The 18,421-nt window shown below is 48.0% G+C and overlaps 1 protein-coding gene across 1 annotated transcript; it reads right to left on the bottom strand.

Annotated features, from left to right (window-relative positions):
* Positions 1-131: 131 nt before the first annotated feature.
* On the bottom strand, positions 132-17,982 carry slc25a36a (solute carrier family 25 member 36a). The gene is made up of 7 exons (XM_035536111.1): positions 17,689-17,982; positions 14,604-14,768; positions 12,294-12,371; positions 9,106-9,206; positions 4,147-4,213; positions 3,238-3,527; positions 132-3,162 (listed from the first exon to the last, which is right to left on the bottom strand). Exons 1-7 carry the CDS (start codon positions 17,727-17,729, stop codon positions 2,969-2,971), a joined length of 936 nt encoding a protein of 311 aa, XP_035392004.1. The 5' UTR covers positions 17,730-17,982; the 3' UTR covers positions 132-2,968.
* Positions 17,983-18,421: the final 439 nt, after the last annotated feature.

Below are 18,421 nucleotides of genomic sequence, written 5' to 3'. Positions count from 1 at the left end.
AAACCACGCGCACCTGGCCACAAGGACTCTATACCTAAACACTTGGCATCCGATACAGGCACTTTAGCATTATGAAACACTGATCCATGTTGATGAGGGGAGATGATTGAATACTGACATCACAGGACATGCAGGGTTTTTAAATGTGTTTTTATTTACTCATTTTGTACAAAAAAAAAGAGGTATGGTATTACACAGCCAGCAGAGAATGGGCTACATCTTTACCATAAAAACAAACACACACAAAAAAACCAAACTAATGACAACAGGAGTCGACGGGACATCATTAGTGTTTAGCCAGTTCAACTGTGTGCAGATGCCAGATGAGCAGTACCGGTTTCAAATATCAATAAAATTAAGATGCGCACATCCAAATAGAAACAAGGTGCATACGACAGGTAACGGAGCCCCTCTGAACGTGAGCAACACCCCCGTGCGGTGTGAAACCTCGCCCTCAGGTCCGAGGCCTTCCAGAGCAGCTACTACTCGGTTCTCTTAGGTAAAAAAGGCTATAAAAGCTCTTTTGTAATGCCATTTGGTTTTTGTATCCACATGTCACACAAGTGCAATTGTCAAATTGTAATTCTGAGCACCATGCACATTCAGGATTTACTTAAAACTTTAAAACACATTTCTGTTATTTCTCTGGACATAGCATAAAAAAACATTTGTTAATCCTTATTCATAGGCAATTGATGATTAGTTCTTTTTATAGTATATATATATTAACTGTTAATTACACCAATTGTAACTGAATCAGAAAATGCACCTAAAATCTAACGGGCCCGGTAAAGCCACCTTTCACATGTTGCACATTAACGAAGGACGCTCGATCCCAGCATGCATCACTCCCAGGACGGCATGTACGTCAAGCGCAAGGACTTGTTCCTGATGAGATCATGACAGTAACACAGGTAACAGCCTGGTTAGCAGCAAAGGATGACATGACTGGAGATGGTGCAGTGTGACTATCTGCCCGTCTTGGGCAGTGTATTTTAATACTGATGAGAAAAGGGAAACCCTGGTCTGTGACCCCACTAATGGTCTGAACTTGTCATCCAGAAGCACAGACTGAGCGTGACGTCATGGGGAGGGAGTCTAAGAGAGTACACCCCGCCTGTGAAAGACAGAGGAGAGGCTCCCTCCCAAATGTCTTACAACCTCAAGGCTCTCTTCTAACGGTGCTCTCTGGCGCGCTCTACCGCCGCAAACACTGAACATCGAGCTCCCTGCACAGCACAAGGACAATATAAGGACGTGTAAACATACAGACCGAGATAAAAATAAGTTTTCACAGATCAAAAACAAGAATGTGAAGGCCAGTATGCGGGATGATGAAGAACAGCAAAACCTAAAACAGAATATTTAACAAACGTGGACATAACATGTTGAAACAGACCCCAAAACCCAACAGTCCAATATCAAACTAAAGCAGATTTCTGTAACTGCATCCCCTTGCGTAATTTATGAGCCAAGTTAAGAACACTGAACATCTGATATGCACACACACATATTTATATATTATATACACACATAGGAGGCATGTCCTTCACTAGAAGTGTAGTACACTGATTTGTAGAACAGCCACAAATTGAACTGCTGAGCAAAACTCTGTCTTGCCTATTCAGTAAATACTACGTTTTATAGTACAAGTTCCAAATAGTCCATAACTAAACAGATCATAAAACCAGACAAAGTTCTGCGTGAACCCGATAAGGTCACAAAGTGCATATATACCATCTTAAGCCACAGCTGGGGCAGGCGTGGAACACATCTTTGCTGCCTATGCACCCACAGGGAAGAGTTAGCAAGTGGGACGGGAATCGACTCCTCCCCCTACTCGGCTTCCTTTGTACTCCTGCTCCGTTCTTGCCTAAAACCCTGTCGCTCTTTGAATCAGGCGGGGGGGGGGGGGGTCCAGCCGCAGGGCAATGCCACGGTGACGGACCAGGTCACCCGAGGACAAGGGTCACCACCCGAGGGGCTGTACTAGAAGGCTATTAGGCAAACAAAATCATTAGGAAAAGGTTTAGAAATCAAAACATGTTGCATGGCAAAAAAACAAAAACATCACATAAGAACAAACAACCAACAAGCAAAAAGAAACACTTCAGTTTGAAGTACATGAAGGACCACAAATCAGATCATTTGACCATGAATGAAACCCCAGCCAACAGGCTCTTGTGCATTGAGGGCCACCTGTCATGAATCAGTGTGGAAGCTTGACTTGTAGAGGGGAAGGTTTGAAATAACAGCTCACAAAAAAATAAAAAATAAAAAATACGTCTGAGGCACGTTTTCACTTGGTTCAGCATCAGGACGCTGATGTATCGAGACATTCGGATAAATTCTGTGCTTTTGTGCCACTGACACCTGAAAACCTGGACTGGAATCCCTCACTCCAGAATCCCTCACTGTTCGCCACCGATCACATCGAGCACTGATGTTTACTTTGTTGTTAGAGATGGGACAACATTTGAGCTTCTTATGGAAATGACAGGTGAGAAACATTAAACCCAGCTGCTACACCCACAAAAAAATCTCTCACTGTGAATTCATTTAGCCGTATCTCATCTCTTATGTCTTCGTATTTCTTCAAGCATTCCCCGCGACAGCCCTGTGCAAAGGGGCCGCTTCACATTTAAAGATTCGGATGAGAAACAAGACAGCCCCACTTCTCACTTTCGTTCCCTCTCACAATCCTGTCGAGTGCTATCTGTAAACACCCGTACCATCCAACAGGATTCACCTCTCACTTATTTCAGCTGTGTCTACTGCTCAGTGCCGACAGCACCATCCAGAGGCCCCGGAGCAAAATGGTGCTTCTTTCCCGCTTCTCTCTGCTTCCTTTGGTCTCGTTAACGGGACGGTCTCTCTCTGTCGGGCTCCATTTTGTCCCCCCCAACTGTCTCCCTCCTGACCTTGTCTTCTCCGCCCCTCCCCCCGTCCCACTCGCCAGGTGAGCGGGCTAGCCGTCGAGCAGGTAGACCACCAGCTCGTACGTGCACATCATGATGGCGGTGTTGGGGATCTGCCGCACCAGGTGGGTGGTGAGGCCGCGGTACAGCGCTCCGGAGCCCTCCTCCCGGAAGACCGTGCACAGCGTCTGGAAGAAGGAGCGGTACCTGCTGCCCTCCTCTCGCAGACGGGTCCGGATCACCTCTGCAAAGCCGAGGGGGTGGGGATATCAGCCTGAGGTCAGCCAGAGGTCGGGATGGAGGCGGAACGAGGACCTACCGTGGGGATACGCGATGGTGGTGGCGCAGGTTTTGGACGTGGCGGCAGCCAGCATCATGCCAGCGAAGTCGGACGCGTCTCTGGCCACCTCGTCCTCGTCGTCCACGCCACCGCCGGACCTGGCCTCCAGGAGCCGCCGCTTGATGCTCTCGTAGATGACAAAGTGGATGACCGTCTCTGAGATGCCGGCGTACGAGGCAGACATGCCCCTGTAGAAGCCGCGCAGGCCGTCCGCCCGGTACACCCGCCGGATGCACTCCAGCGCGCTCATGCGCTGCTCGCCGCGGTTCCTGCGAGACCGGACAGGACGCACGTCTTGAAGGACCTTAGCACGACCTCCCACCGGCCCTAAGAGGGTATTCTTACGCCAAAACACTGCTGATTAACAGATTCAAGTTTGTTTAAAAGTAGTGGAGTTTTTTAAAGCATTTAAAAAAAAACTTTTGCCAAACGACCTCCTGGCTTCTCAACCCCTCCCAGCAGCAGAGGGAGACCACCCCATCAGAGGCCGACGTCATGCTGAGTGTTAAAAAGTTGAGCCTCTGTAACACGACGCTCTCTGGGTACAAGGTGAAGCACTCGGCCTACTCTCCAAACATACCAGCGGCACAGTCACGCCTAAATACAGTCCTGTCAGTCAAGCCGCAAACACGGTAGTCCTGATCTATGGGACACTATGCCTTTATCCATGTTCGCCAATCAGAAACGCTTTTATTCACCGGTAGTTGTCAACTACCGGAATTTGCTTTGGTGTGATGGCACCTGCTTGGCAGTGTGTCAGCACTGACAGGATGCCTTGACAATACTGACAACTATGGAATAAGTACACGGGGCATGACTCAGGATATCAGGGTATCTGGGTAGTGCGAAGGCTAGATGGCTCTCTTACAGTAAAGAGGGCCCTCTCACCTGGCGTCCAGCTGCAGGCGGGTCTTTATCAGCCAGATGGGATTGGTCGCGGTGATCGCCGTGAACCCTGGGAAAAGGCAGTGACAGGGTCAAACCAGGAAGTGACATCGTCGAGCCAGTCACTCAGGCCTAAGCACTGAGTAGGCAACACACCTCAAAAGAAATAAAATGTAAAAATCAACAAACAAACAAAACAACAACAACAATAAACAACCACAAACGCTCTCCTAGGGGAACGTCTCGCGCCAGTGAAACGATGCGGACGTGTGCAAGATGTGCTTGCGGCTTTATCATCTGGGAGCGCAGGACGAAGTCTTAACGGCCGCGTTTAACGACGGCCCGTTCTGCGCGGGACCCTACGGCGGCAGCGGGCGGGCCGTGTCGGAGTGACCTTCCCTCCCCGGCACCGCTTATGCTGCCTCAGGGTCGGGAGCGCGCATATTTGTTCTGATAAGGAAATGCGCCCCCTTGTGGTTAAAAGCCACAAGCACACCTCCAAAGCAGCTGCTCGGCCATTAATCTAAAGCAAGGGACAAAAAACAAACACTTCAGTCTAAGGGACGGCGTTTGCTCGGTTATCGTTCTGTTGTTACCTAAAACAGCTCAGTCTTAGAGAATGTTAACGTAGCGTGGCGTAAGTTAAGTAAAAGTTATTCCATTTGAATTAGGCGGCCGTGCAGTTATCTATTATGGGTTAAAGGAACGCGTCCTTGTGCGGGAGCTGGTCACATAGTTGTGACGCCGTTAATGTGTTAAGGGCACTGCAGGCAGGTTTTAAACGCACACCATGTGACCTCGGCAACGGCACTGCTGCGAAGGATTTGCTATGTGTCTGCAAAGTGTTACACCATGGAGTCACACCATGGAGTCACACCATGGAGTCACACCGTGGAGTTACACCATGTGACTGCATGCGCAGGAAAGCAAACAAACAAAATAAGCAGAATTTTACTGCGTAATTTTATGTAGAACAATATTAATAATAATGTAGCATAATATATAAATCTAGTATAAAATATAGCAAAAAAAAAATTTTTGCTCTAAACCATCAGTGGGTTGTTATTATTGGTGGCGGATTGAAACATCAAGTCTGAGCTCTGAGCAAAAAATTTTGGTAAAGGTGTACGCTAGAAGCCCCCCGAGTACGGGCGCGGCGGGCAGACCAGGAAGGGCGGAGACCGCGGCGGCTACAGGTGAACGTTTGAATACTGAGCAGCTTCCATAGCGCCTACACCGAACAATAAAATACTCTTTAGATCTAGCAAACCGAAAGGAGGTCTACTGACCTAGAATAGGGAGGGGGAGAGACCTAGATCAACCGGGTGAAGGAGGATGATAGACTGGCGTGCGCGCGCGAGAGAGAGAGAGCGCGCGCGATCGAGAGAGAGCGAGCGCGAGAGAGAGAGAGAGAGAGGGAGGGAGAGAGAGAGAGAGAGAGATTGTGTCTCTGGCGAGTACTCACAGGGGAGGGGCAAAGCTCCTCCTCACAGCTGCAGGACGCAAGCCTGCAGATATGGGGGGACGGAAGAGGCTGGCTCACAGACCCTCTCGCAGGGTGCAAGCTACAGTACACAGGCCTAAAATAGACACAGGCTTGTCTGTACCACAGTCAGCAGCAGTCCACGCGCACCTCTGTGCCGTGGCAGACACATGAGGGGGTGGAGCAAAACAACCCCCCCCCCTCCCCGCCCCGCCCCCCAACTACACAACAACTTGTGTTTTGAGTTTTTTTGCTCCCTTTAACCTACTTTCCAACTCATAAAGGACAGACACGGGGTGGGGGTGGGGGTGGTCAAGAGACAGAAAAGACGAGAGTAACGAGAATCTTAAAGAGGGGTGGAAAGATCGGGGAAGACAGGGGAAAAGGGGACAGATTTATCTATTTTTGTCTCTTGAGTTTTAAAGGACATCATTAAACCAGTGCTGTAAAAGGTGTCTGGAATGCGAGAGAAAAGTGCTGCCGATTCTTTAGAACAGCAAATATAACCATCATCTTTATTATTACAATGGGTCATAAAAACATGTTAAAACTGGGCACAAAGTCCACATAAACGACAATAGAATCGCATGAAGCTGTGCGAGTTACAGGGTGCAAATGCTAACCTTGTCAAGCCTGCCCCAGCATTCTGACTGGCCATGGCAACACGCACATAAGTGTCATTTATTATGAATGCGCTGGAAGTGAAGGAATGAGACATGTTTGTGTAGGCGGGACCCTTGGCCTCGGTGGGCGGGACCCACCCACTGCACAGAGGGACGCAGCTGTCACTCAAGCTCTTCCCATGCCGGCACTTTGTGGTTTCTGGCTTTGCGCTGTTAAACATGCCTTAAGAATTCAGCAGTCATCACTGTAACAGCAAAAGCGTGAAAGACGCATTTATTTAGTGTTAATTCATTTCATTAATTTGTTAATTCCAGTCTGAAGGTCCTCCTTGCGGTTACAAAAACACGCCGATGTAAGAGGCCTCCAGCCTGTTCCCCTTCAGCCACACAAGAGCAGAACTTAGCGCAGTTTACAGCGCACGGCCAGAAAATCTGAAGAACACTAGCCAAGAAAAAACTGAAGCTACTTTCAATAGACTTTTCTCGGCACACCCCCTTCGGGGCAGTGAGCAACATTGCCAGCATCGGGGCCAGTTTGGCTTTCTCTAGTCTGTAAGCCTAGCTGGAGCTGTGGGCCAGTAGACACTGTACTTGAAACATTTGGCTGGGGTTGGTTTTTCTATGGTTAACCAACATCCTCACGCGTGCGAGTCAAGCAGTGGTCCTGGAACTACTGAGGAATAAGAGCCCCTGCAATGCACAGCAACACTTTTGTGCTTTTCTCTACATAAATGTAGTTTAGTGTACCTCCCCCATTTGTTTTTTTTTTTTTTTTTTTTGGGTTTTTTTTGGTGGGGGTGGTGGTGGTGGTGGGGGGGGGTTGTTTCTCATAATCTCATAATGACCAAAGGGTCAAGAGATATATTTTTGACTCACGGCTAATCGTACAGGAAGAGTGTCCCAAATATATTGAAGCCTTTTTGTTTTCGTGGTGCGTCGTGTTCAGCGTTCCATCAAAACTATGCAAAACTGGGCACAAGTGACGACTCCCGATCCTGAACACTGATGTGCCGTCTGCCAGGAGACCGCGGGGTGACGTAGCATTCAAATACACACTGCAGACACACAAGACAGCATTGCACTGGTCCCAGATCAGGCCTTTGACACAGTTTACATTTACGGCCGACGCTTTTATCCAATGCGGCTGAACACAACTTTAGCGACTGTGGGTTAAGGGGCAATTGAGGGTTAAGGGCCTTGCTCAGGGGCCCAACAGAGGCAACCTGGGTGTGGTGGGATATGAACTGGCAACCTTCTGACTACTAGTTGAGCACCTTAACCACTTGAGCTCCCACAAGAACGAAGGCAAAGCAACTGAAGGTCTTTGAGAGACACAGTATGGTCTTATACTTTAAGGTCCCGTCTCAGGGCCTGTTTAACATTGCCTGGCCTAGCTGTGAGGGACATAGCTGGTTAGCCGCTACAACGTAGCACATTCAACGCAGACAAGGCTGAGCAGCCCATGTTCTGGGTCTAGATAATGGCAAGGTTAGCATTTGCAGTCGCTCGCTAGTACTAAAAAGGTGCGTAATTTTATTTAGTTAATTTTCCCACCCCATTTACCTTACCATGGACTACAGGCTGGCTATGAGCCAACTCTCAAAGTGATGCAAATCGCAAGGAAGTGCTTCTTTTCTTTTCTTTTTTTCAAAAAAAAAAACAACAACAAAACAAACAAACAATAAGCTAACAAGCTAGCTAAAGAGGCTATATCAATATAATAACCATTATTATAAGCTAACAAGCTAGCTAAAGAGGCTATATCAATATAATAACCATTATTATAAGCTAACAAGCTAGCTAAAGAGGCTATATCAATATAATAACCATTATTATCATTAGGAGAGTCGTGGTCATACCAGTGAGGTGAGATGCGACTACCTGAGGCGTCCCGATGCCGCCCGCGTCACCCGCGAGGCTCACCGCCCACCGCGCACGGCGCCCTACACGTTAGCGTGGCGCGGCGCCCCGTTAGCGGCCGCTACCACACCCAGCACAGAGCGCGTGTGAAGCCAGACTGTTTAGTAGCACACTGGTATGTAATGATTTATGTCCTCCAGCCCTCAGAAGGTAGAAGAAGAAAACAAAACAGAAAAAAAAACAAAACAAAAGGGAAAAGAAAGTGGGAGAGGAAAGCACAACCCAAAGCTTTGAGGACCTGCTCCGTCTCCGCGTACGCCTTTATAGTTTTACCCGCAATAATATAGTTTACCCACACAGGATACGTTGGCCTGTAGCAGTGCATTGCATCTAAGCAGCCTGATGAATACTGATAAAGTTATTGGGTACAATGCTTCACTTCTTCATGCTATGGCAGACAATACTGGCATCCTGTTTTGATTCTGTGGATCTGTGAGTTAAGAACTCAACACCTGTGCATAATCAATTGTGCTTCACGTGCGCTTGGACACTCGGTGTCGGCACGAAGCTTCGCTGGCTTTGCAGCGCTTTCTGATCCTGAAAGTCTTCGATTGTGCTTTCGGGCTAGGTTGTGTTTTCGGTCCTGAACGTACCCAAAATACGAGCTCTATGCAATAGCCTAACCATTCCCCCGGTTCACTGAAACACCAAATAGAGGGTTAATTCATCTCTACACCGCTATTATCTAGTCTATGCCATTACTGTGCTTAACTAGATGTTATGCCCTGTGCTTAACAAGTACCATTTTCAAACTCTGCTTATAAAACTTGTCCTGAGATATAAATGTAATACTGTGTCTATTAGGAGGTGAGAACCATTTTAGTTCAAAGTGAGACACACAAACCAACCAATCAGTGCAAACATTTAGTATCTAAAATGAAAATGGCTCTAGATATCCATGTAAAACAGACGGGGGGCGGAGTTGAGGGCTCTTACCGGCCAAGCCAGCGGACACCATGTGCACCTGCGTAGAGTCCGGCTCCAGCACACCGTTGAGTTTCTCTTTGGCCGTAGAGTAGGCCGCAAAGTAGATGGCTCTGTGGACGAAGCAGCAACGGTGAGATGAAAGCGCACCCATCGAGAACCCCCCCCCGGCGGCGTCTGTGCCGTGCTAGGACACACTGGGAGATTCTGCCGGGATGTGGAGCACACGTGGCAGAGGAGAGCGAGAGCGACTTATTTACCTCTCAACTGAGTGGCAAAGGTTCTGGAGAGTTACCGAGGTGTCGACTGGCCACAGTAAAGAAAGGTTCGCCCTAGTCTGAAGGCTATTTTCATTTCTGTAAACAGGCCTGAAACCCGGACTTTCCCATGCAACGTACGCCGTATCATCCAAAATACGCGCTGAGCGCTGGTGATAGTTCTGTTCAAACCACCGCAACTACGATCGCATGCAGGAAATCCACGTGCGGCAGGCATGAGCACAAAAATCGGCAGCTGTGGTGTCTCTCGCCCGACTCGCCAAAACAGGAGCGTTTGGGGACAGCTCAGGAAACGGCGGTTCAAAGAGGCCTTTAACGGCCTTCCTCTGGGATGCCGGCACAGAAGACCTCAGGTTCTGCCCCGCAGGTGGACGACTCACAGATGGCCTCCGACGTGGAGGGAAGCCAGGGCTGTCGCTGAGGCCACGGGGCGTCGAAAGGGCATGAGTGTGAGTGTTTCTTTGCGAGGAATATCCATCATGACTCCAATCTGGCAACCAGCCGCACGGGGAACGAAAAGGCCAAACCCCTGGACCCTTCCCATGAGGTACACAGCACAGAGGGATCTGCACATGTGGGTTAGTGGGGGTAATGGAGGTTATTTTGTGAGAGAGGCCACAGACCATCCCCAAAGCCACTTCATGATCATCGCTCATTTGCAGTGGCTCACAACTGGTCCCTGAGGAGGAGGAAGGAAAAGCAAAACAAAGAGATAAGCAAGAAAAGGATTTGGTGCCCCCAGTGGACAGCCTCATCAAGCTGGCTTGTGGAATTAGGAATACCTACTGCAGGCTAGCACACGGATGGTTCTTTTTATCCTTGACAAATAAACAACACATATCGCCTTGGCATTTTCACCATTATTTCTATTTGTGCCCTTTTTAGCTGGGGGTAGGAGGGCATATCAATGTTTGGACTCCTGTTTGGACAAGTTGTGCAACTGACTGCCATTGCCTGATGTGGCCATGGAGAAGTCTGTGCAGAATGCACCCGCCGTGAGGCTGCGCCCTTGCGGAACCGGGCCCTCCATGCCGTACTGGACTGCTTCATCCACGCTTCACCACAGTACTGGCACGCTCCCACGGTGCACTTGCACAATTGTCGGGCAAGACTACGGGGCAAGAAGGCGTCTGAACCCAGGAGTGAGCCTGGTGGAATGCGTGTGCCTCCGTGGTAATGGGCAATCTATCCTAGAGCGGACCCCTGGCAAAACAACAGGATTTTTGCTTCGGTGTTTAAAAGAGAGGCCACATATTTAATAGCAGAAACGCTTATATAACTGGTCTGGTATGGAGGGCAAGACGGTTAGGGGGTGTACCTAAACACATGACCTGAACCGGCTGTCACTTCTAACTGAGCCCTGTGGTGCTTGTCCCCTGGCCAGGGCTCTTCCACTTCCCTGACTTTTCGCTCGCACAGCCGGACAATTTGACCGCAGCCGTCGCACCCCTGTCGACCCGACACCCCCCCAGGTTGCCCCAGGCGACATTAAGCAAGTAGATGGGGGCGATGAAGTTGTTCGGCTTCCGAAGCATTCCCTGCGCTCGTCTCTGTGCATCAGCTTTCAGACTGAGACAGCATAGACGGGAACGTGGCTGTCTCATGGCCTCGGCTCGTGAGAGCAGCCCTTACGTAACAGCGCCACGGTCCCAAGGCTGTCGCTGCAGCCGGGAATCCCGGCGGGACTACAGGGAAGTCACGTGTACAAATAAATGGGCTGACACAGTCACACACATACAGCACCATGTGACGCAGTGAGACCAAATTCTAACAAAGACACGGGCCTTTCCTGTGGCCACTCGGGCTTAAAAACGCAGGGCTCTGGCCTGACTGGAGATGAGCTCAAATTCCACATGCTTATTCCTGTTTCTACTTAAACAAGGTCATACCAGGCCTGAGGAAGGAAACAGCTGGCCTTGTTTTCAGAACATGACCCGATATGACGCTCTAATCTTAACTATCACATAATTTGCCAGTGTGAGTAAAAATAAAGATAACGAAGCCCTATAGCATAATGGGGTTAGATGAACCTGTGAAATACGCTCATACCACAATAAGGACTATTAAAATACAGACTGAAGGACCTTGTGCTGTGCAATAACAGAGAAAGAGAGAGAGAGAAGGATGAAGAAGAGCATGTTTTCTCAGAGCTAATGAGGTAGAAACAAATAGGCAGTCCACACAGAGCAGCTCCAGACAAACACAACAGAGCTCGGACTTCTAATACCGTCACATGAGCACACCTTACCGCTCAATGATCATTGGTTCTCTGATAAAATTTGTTTAAAAAAAAAAAAAAAGGCAGTCAAAGAACCTGTACAGTTAAGTGTGTGTTGGCCGTTTCTTTGGGGAAGTGAGACTTGATCAGCAGGCAGTTATGTAATGGCTTTTGGAGAAACTGTCACTTTTTTAAAAGGTTTAGCTTCTATCTAAAGTAACAGAGAAAAATGACCTAACAGAGCAAAGAACGGTTCTAGGAACTCTCGAGTCAACAGCAAAAACAATGCGACACGCTCTAACCCTTAGTGCACAATCTCTCAGAGCGTGGTGGAGTTTGTTAACACCCTTAACAGGCCCAACACACTGAGGTTGCAGCTGCTGCCGTTTTTACGATCATGTAAAAATTTATTAGGATTCTGGTTAAACAGCCCATAGAATTTTACTTTGTGCTGCTGTGAAAATTTGTTGTGCAAATATGCTGTGTCATAAGCAATTTTGAGCGTGCAGAGTTTCCAGTATCAGCCTGAATTTATGATACTTCCAAAGAACAGTCCTAGCCAATCTGACAGAAGAACGTGAGAAGCTTCCCAGCAAGTGTTGTAGCAGTGAAAAGAAGCTGGAATTTTGTTTTAGAGTAGAAACAGACGGAAATGACATCACAGCATGGTAAGCGAACGTGATTTGCTGGAGCATGTCTCATACCTGGAAGGGGCCACGCCGACTAGATTGGGTCCCAGCCCTCGAAAGAGTGAACGAGGACCTTCTCTCTCTAGTATCAACCTAAACACACACACACACACACACACACACACACACAAACAAAAAGAGTGTATGTCTTATGTATATACAAAATATAATAAAGGCTTTATGAATTATTTGAATACTTCATGAACATGTCGCTTCCACAAAGTTAACATGTTATATGGTCATCAAAACACCGTATTTCAGTGAATGTGATATACTGTCTCCTCCTCCCAGTAATAACGAACTAGACATCTTGGCTTTGCATTGTTATTTTCCTTGGTCTCCATCGCATGCTCTCGGGAGTTAAGGCGAAAGCACTACCTTCTGAGTGAGGGCATTATGGACACTAAAGGTAGGACCGAACGATACGTCATTTGGTAACCTTCATCGCGATACTGACCTTTTGCGATAATTTTTTTGCATCACAAAAGAACACAACAGGCACATAAGTCCTTTTACTAAATCACAACTACTCTCATTATGTGCTGTTAGCATCTCTGCCAGCCTCAAACATTCCAGATGTGTGCTCCGTAGGTGCTGAATTGGAGAGCTCACAATCCGTACCATCGATCACCTGCAGAATCTGGGTTGGGACGTCGCATCTGGGACAGCTGAGAGAGGGTCGTTGTCTGGCCTGGATGGACAACGATCCCGACTGTAGCCAGCGAACAAAAGCTGGGTTATGTTCTCAGCTAAACACGACCGTAGCCAGCCAGTAGCGAGGCTTATTAATGGAAAAAACTGACGTGACACATTGTTGCCATGGCATCGAGCATTCGCTTCCCTGCCTGTAGTACGGTATCCCTGCGAAACATGAGGTCTACTGTGAATATAGGATGTATATAAGAACGCCCTATAACGTAAACCTGCAGAACCATACATAATCTCTGGCATAAGCACTACTGGACATACAGAAACATTCCTTCGTAATCATTGAGTCTGTTTTGAAGAACGCAGCCAGAAGACGAGCTTTAAAAGCACTCTAGCTGAAGAGGTAATACGGAGACTTGGAAAAGGTACTGGTGCACCTGGCCAAATGTCTCAAGACCGTGGCTGAAAGGTGCTAAATAGTGAAGCACTGGCTCTAGTGTGAAGGACATGTTTTCTGAAAAATGCCTGAGAGTGAGACTGACTGACGCACGCACGCGCTTTCCGCAAAGCTTTATCTGCATCCGAGTTCTCCATTGACCTAATTTTCTGTGTGTTCTTGTACCTCTCAGATGTGTTACAGCAGGTTTGGATTTTGGGCCCCAGGGGCCAGTTTAACCCCTGAAAAGGTCACACAGCTCTGCAAGGGCACAGCGTCTTCACCCAGCATGGTGTCGGCCTGCCAGAGCACTCCATCTAAGCGACGTAGCGCATTTCAAAATAAAAGCACAGAAATGCTCAAAACTCATGCTGGCACGTAAGGCGAGGCTGTTAAATATTAGCAGGCACTTTAAAGGTAGCCGTTGGCCTCTTAACCCTGGCTCTGTGCGGTATCAGGGCTGGTGTCCTTTTATGTGGTGTAAGGTAGGGCACAGCCATGTGCTACCCTGGTTTGGAGGTGAAATTAATCTGCATGTGAAATTTGAGCTTTCTGTATGTGCTGCAATGTTGCATGCCTCTTTATAAAGGAAGAACAATGCAGCTTCTAAGAGCAGACACAGTGTACAGTCCCTGCAGGAAAAGACCTTTATTTACTTACACATATAATGTATATACTTTTACACACACACACACACACAAATTCTGAAAGCTTTGGGTCTGGACCCCAGCTGCAGCGTTAGCTGGGCAAAGGGCTTTGGGCGATGGAACACACTGTCCAGATCTTAAGGTCGCTTGTGTGCCATCTCATTGAACAGCACACCATGGTCACGCACAACTGACTGATGAGACAGCCGGGTTAAACATGAGCTACTAGCGCGCTCACAAACACTCCTTACGGTTTTCTTTTTAATCACCCTGAAATAAGATACTTGTAGAGGTGCAGATAGAGGGAATTCAGCTATATTTTTATCAGGGTAGGAAAACATTTTTGGTGTGACTCTGGAGGCCTGCCATCATTACCGCAGGGTGCCTGAAAAGCGTGGCTCACCCATCCATGCTGCAGTTTGATTTGCTGGCTGGAACATAGTGGCACTGAGGTGTGGCACAGCATGAGAGTAACACAGTCCTCAGCTGATGAAATATCCACCGTGTCAGAACACTAAACACTGACACACACACCGTGTCCAGAACCGTGTGCAGGACCAGGACAAGGACCTGGTGCTGGGTGGCACTACTCACTTGAGACAATGCAAGGGCCCTGGGGGTGCCACGCGAGCAACGCCGGCCCCACTGACGGCGCTGAGCTGCACTTCAGAGATGTAGAGAGTCACCGAGGAAGACTGCAGCCTGGTCTTCACCACCTCCAGCGGACACGTCAGAATAGCGCCGACAGTTCCACCGCAGCTAGCCAGGGAGACAGAGAGGAAGGGAAAGAAACAGAGCGGGATCAAGGGAGGAAGGGTGGGAGAGAACGAGAGAGCAAGGGAGAGGGAGGGGCCAAGCAAGAAAGGGAAAGAAATGTCAAAATATGTTCACAAGTTTCATAAAGTGTACTAAGGTTCTCTAAGGGGAGATTAACTTATCCCATCCCGAAAGCATTTATCCTTGACATAAGTAGGCCAAACTCTAGCTGTGCCTTGGCATGTGCAGCCTACATGTGTGCGTGCGTGCGCCTATCTGTGTGTGTGGAAGCGGGTCAAAGGTGAGCGGTGGTAAGCCCACGTCCTGGACGCCTGGGCATTCCGGGGGCCTTCCACGCTTCCAAATGATCTTTTACCTCACGTGTGACAGGAAACACGCGTGGACAACGTCTCCATCTCACGGCAGTTGTCTCACCTCGTCTTTTAACTCTCCTTAACGTGTGGTCCATAGCGTGATGTGGGCCTCCTCAGTTGGCTGCTAAGTGCTGGTTAGGGATGGAGCTCGTTCACACAGCATGGAAAATGCCAGACTACCACTAGTTTAAGCTGTGTACTGTGATCAGCCTATTTATACCCTGCCTTCCAACAGGCTGAGCCACATGAGGGCATCGGCTGCGAACTTTGGCCCACATTCGGAGGAGGGGGTGGGGCCTCGCACTTGCTGTGGCCCACTGACTTGTTGGCTACTGGCTGTGCGTGGGAACATGATCGCATACACACACAAACACGGGCGCAGGAGCAAAACAAAGCTGCCTTTAGCAACAACCCCCTCAAGCGAACATGCACACACACGCACGCACGTGCATGCACACGCACGCACGCACACGCCCGCACGCAAACACACGCACGCACAAACTATAACCAAAAAAAAAAGGGTAACTTCCACCAATTCCACAAACTTTTTTTTTTTGAATCACTGCTTTTACCGAGTTTTGTTTTCGGCAGAAATATAGGAAGTTCCTCTCAATGGTAAATTGGGAAGGAAAGTGGGAAAGTTCCAGAATCCGTGGGCAGACGCACACAAGGGAAGTCTCGCACCTGTGGATCACCTCTGACATGGCGTTGTCAGCGAGCAGGTCTGCCAGAAAACCACTCCTGGCTGCCATCCTGGTCATTAGCTTTTAATTGGTTGTACTTACAGAGATTGCTTGCTCAAGACTGAAAAATTAAAGAAGCGTCACCTCGGTAAAGTACATGCCTCTACCGAAACCATAAGCCAAAATATCCATAAACCAGGGTGACCGTAAGGCCGATTTGGGTAGTAAGTGGTAAAAGCCCTTTCATACGTGTACATCTTTCTCACCTTTCATCAGTGATTGGTGTAGGATGCAAGTAGTCTCAGAGACTATACTGAAGCCTTGAATCAGAAGGCTTTTCAGGTCACTTTTTGCTTCCTCTTGTATCAGTTTGGGAACAGGCCAGTCCACATATAGGAACGGACCGTGGCGCACCTCTCTGAACCTTCCCTCATCAGGATGACACCAGAATCCCGCAATGACTAACAAAACACAAACCGTGCTGAAATAGTCCAACAGACGACTTGACTGATAGAAATACTGATACGTACTAATACTGAATGAAAGAAAACTGCGAGACAACTCAAGACAGAGCACTGCTCAGCAACGTGATCAATCCGAGCAGAAGAGTCTCCTGGACCAACTGTGTGGCCCTTTGCTAAAAGACACACAAACACATCAGAAATCACGGACACGCATACATCTGTCCACCGAGTTACACTCTAGATCCGTGACCTTGACATTCAGGACAGAATGCAATATCGGAACGAGGAAGTGCCCTCTGAAACTGTGGCTACTTTCTCATAATTTTTGAAACGCAAACACATTTCACTCCCTCTCCAACACCACCTCTCACGGGTATACATTAAGGCCTTGGTCCATACCCCAAGGGAAATTCAACAAAGCCCAAACCACTTAGACCTGTCACTTCTTCCACGTTTCTCCTTCACTTTGAGTTGCCGTCATCTTTGTTTAGATATCCCATCACAAATGCCTTGCCATCTTTTCACCACGGCACCAGAAAGTGATTTTGAAGGCATCGACTCGTGCAACCTGGGCGTCCGAGTTTAGGTGATAGAATATAAATCTAGTCAACACTACTGGAAGCCTGATAAGGGGGTAACTTGAGTGGGGGAATGAGAGCTGATTCGGAAGTGTGAATAAAAGCTACAACGCCTAGACACTTAATTTGCATGTAGATATGCCACAGCGACAAATACACTCTCATCCATAAAAGATCTGGAATACTCCGATGTTATAGACTATCTAGACATCTAACAAGTGTGATTTACTTTAAAGGAGGACATGACTATCGAGTGTTACACTGAACAGCAATAACAGTAACAGTAATTACCTTCAGTAATAATAACAGGTAATAACAGTCGCATAGCTCACGTTACTGGCTAGCTTTGTTTGGGGATCTTTGGTTTGTTATTTATTTTCCTGTTACAACACCAGACACGAAACAGAAAAACACGTTGTGAGCTTGAAACGCTGGCTGCTATAACAGCAGAGCTAGCGGCTAAGCAGTGGCCAGGCCGGGGTCGGTCATCAGAAAGACTAAGAAAGCCAGCATCATGTAGAAACGGGCTAGATGGACAAGGAAATGAAATGCTGAACATAAAAAAACTGAACAAGGACTTTAAAAAGCTGAACAGTAAAAAAGCTGAACAAGAACATTAAAAAGGTGAGCATTAAAACTGATGTGGGAATGACAGAACTGCTAGCCTAGCCTAACGCTGTAGCCAGCTACAGGACGGAGCGAAAGACCACTGCGATCGATTATGGGAACCATTATTATTAAACTCACTGTTCATTTTTTCATTCTATTATTGTTATTTTTATTTTATAATTAAAAAAAAATTTAAACAATGATGGGCTACTCACCCTCCAGCAAAGAGATGAACCAGGGTGTCCGTCTGACTCATCCTTTAGCATTCTCCGCGCCTTCCCTCAGACTGCGACTCTCGGCAGGGCGGGCGGCGGATGGCAGACGGCTCGACGACGACACTCTTACGCCTTTAAAACGACCCAGCGAACTCGCGTTCACTTCGACATGTCCAACCAACCAGCCAGCCAGCACGTTGAGTCAAAAGCAAGACCGTTACTGAGCGGGTACTACCTCCCTACCTCCGTTACCTGCGAAATGAGGCGGACGGTGAAGTCGGTATTTACGGTCGAAACGGAGGGCGCAGAACAGACGCTCCTATTGGTCAACTCGCGGAGTGACGTGGATCTGTGTCCGCCCCATCATGCCCCTTTCACGTGATCCTGCGATTGATAAATTGGGGGAAACGTGTCGTTAAAGATGCGCTGTAAATAATACGGTTTAATTTCTGATATGTAACATTACTGAATTGAAAACGAAATAAAAGATTATGGTTAATGCGACGGCTATAATGCACGCCGTTAGTCTTGGCGTAGTCGAAGGATTGTGCATTTTGTGTTGATATGAAAGGCAATGATTAGATTCAGTACTGGAGCTCTTAAAGGTTAAAAAAAGTGCGATTAGTTTACCGCAGTAAAGAGAGTGATGTGTTTTGGGGTTTTGCAGTTACTGATCTGCACCCAAAGTATACTGGACGTGTGCATCACTTTTCATTATTTCTTTGACCTTTAA

This window comes from Electrophorus electricus, chromosome 18 (assembly GCF_013358815.1).
Source record: "Electrophorus electricus isolate fEleEle1 chromosome 18, fEleEle1.pri, whole genome shotgun sequence".
NCBI lineage: Eukaryota > Metazoa > Chordata > Actinopteri > Gymnotiformes > Gymnotidae > Electrophorus > Electrophorus electricus.
Note: the sequence above shows the minus strand (reverse complement) of the source record. Positions and strands in the feature narration are given on the sequence as shown.

Coding starts and splice junctions, on each gene's coding strand:
- slc25a36a (XM_035536111.1), bottom strand. CDS start 17,729: ATGAGTCAGACGGACACCCTGGTTCATCTCTTTGCTGGAGG. Junction 9,207..12,293: donor GTCGGCGTGGCCCCTTCCAG/GTATGAGACATG, acceptor CTTCGTCCACAG/AGCCATCTACTTTGCGGCCT. Junction 3,528..4,146: donor CGCCTGCAGCTGGACGCCAG/GTGAGAGGGCCC, acceptor CCGGTCTCGCAG/GAACCGCGGCGAGCAGCGCA.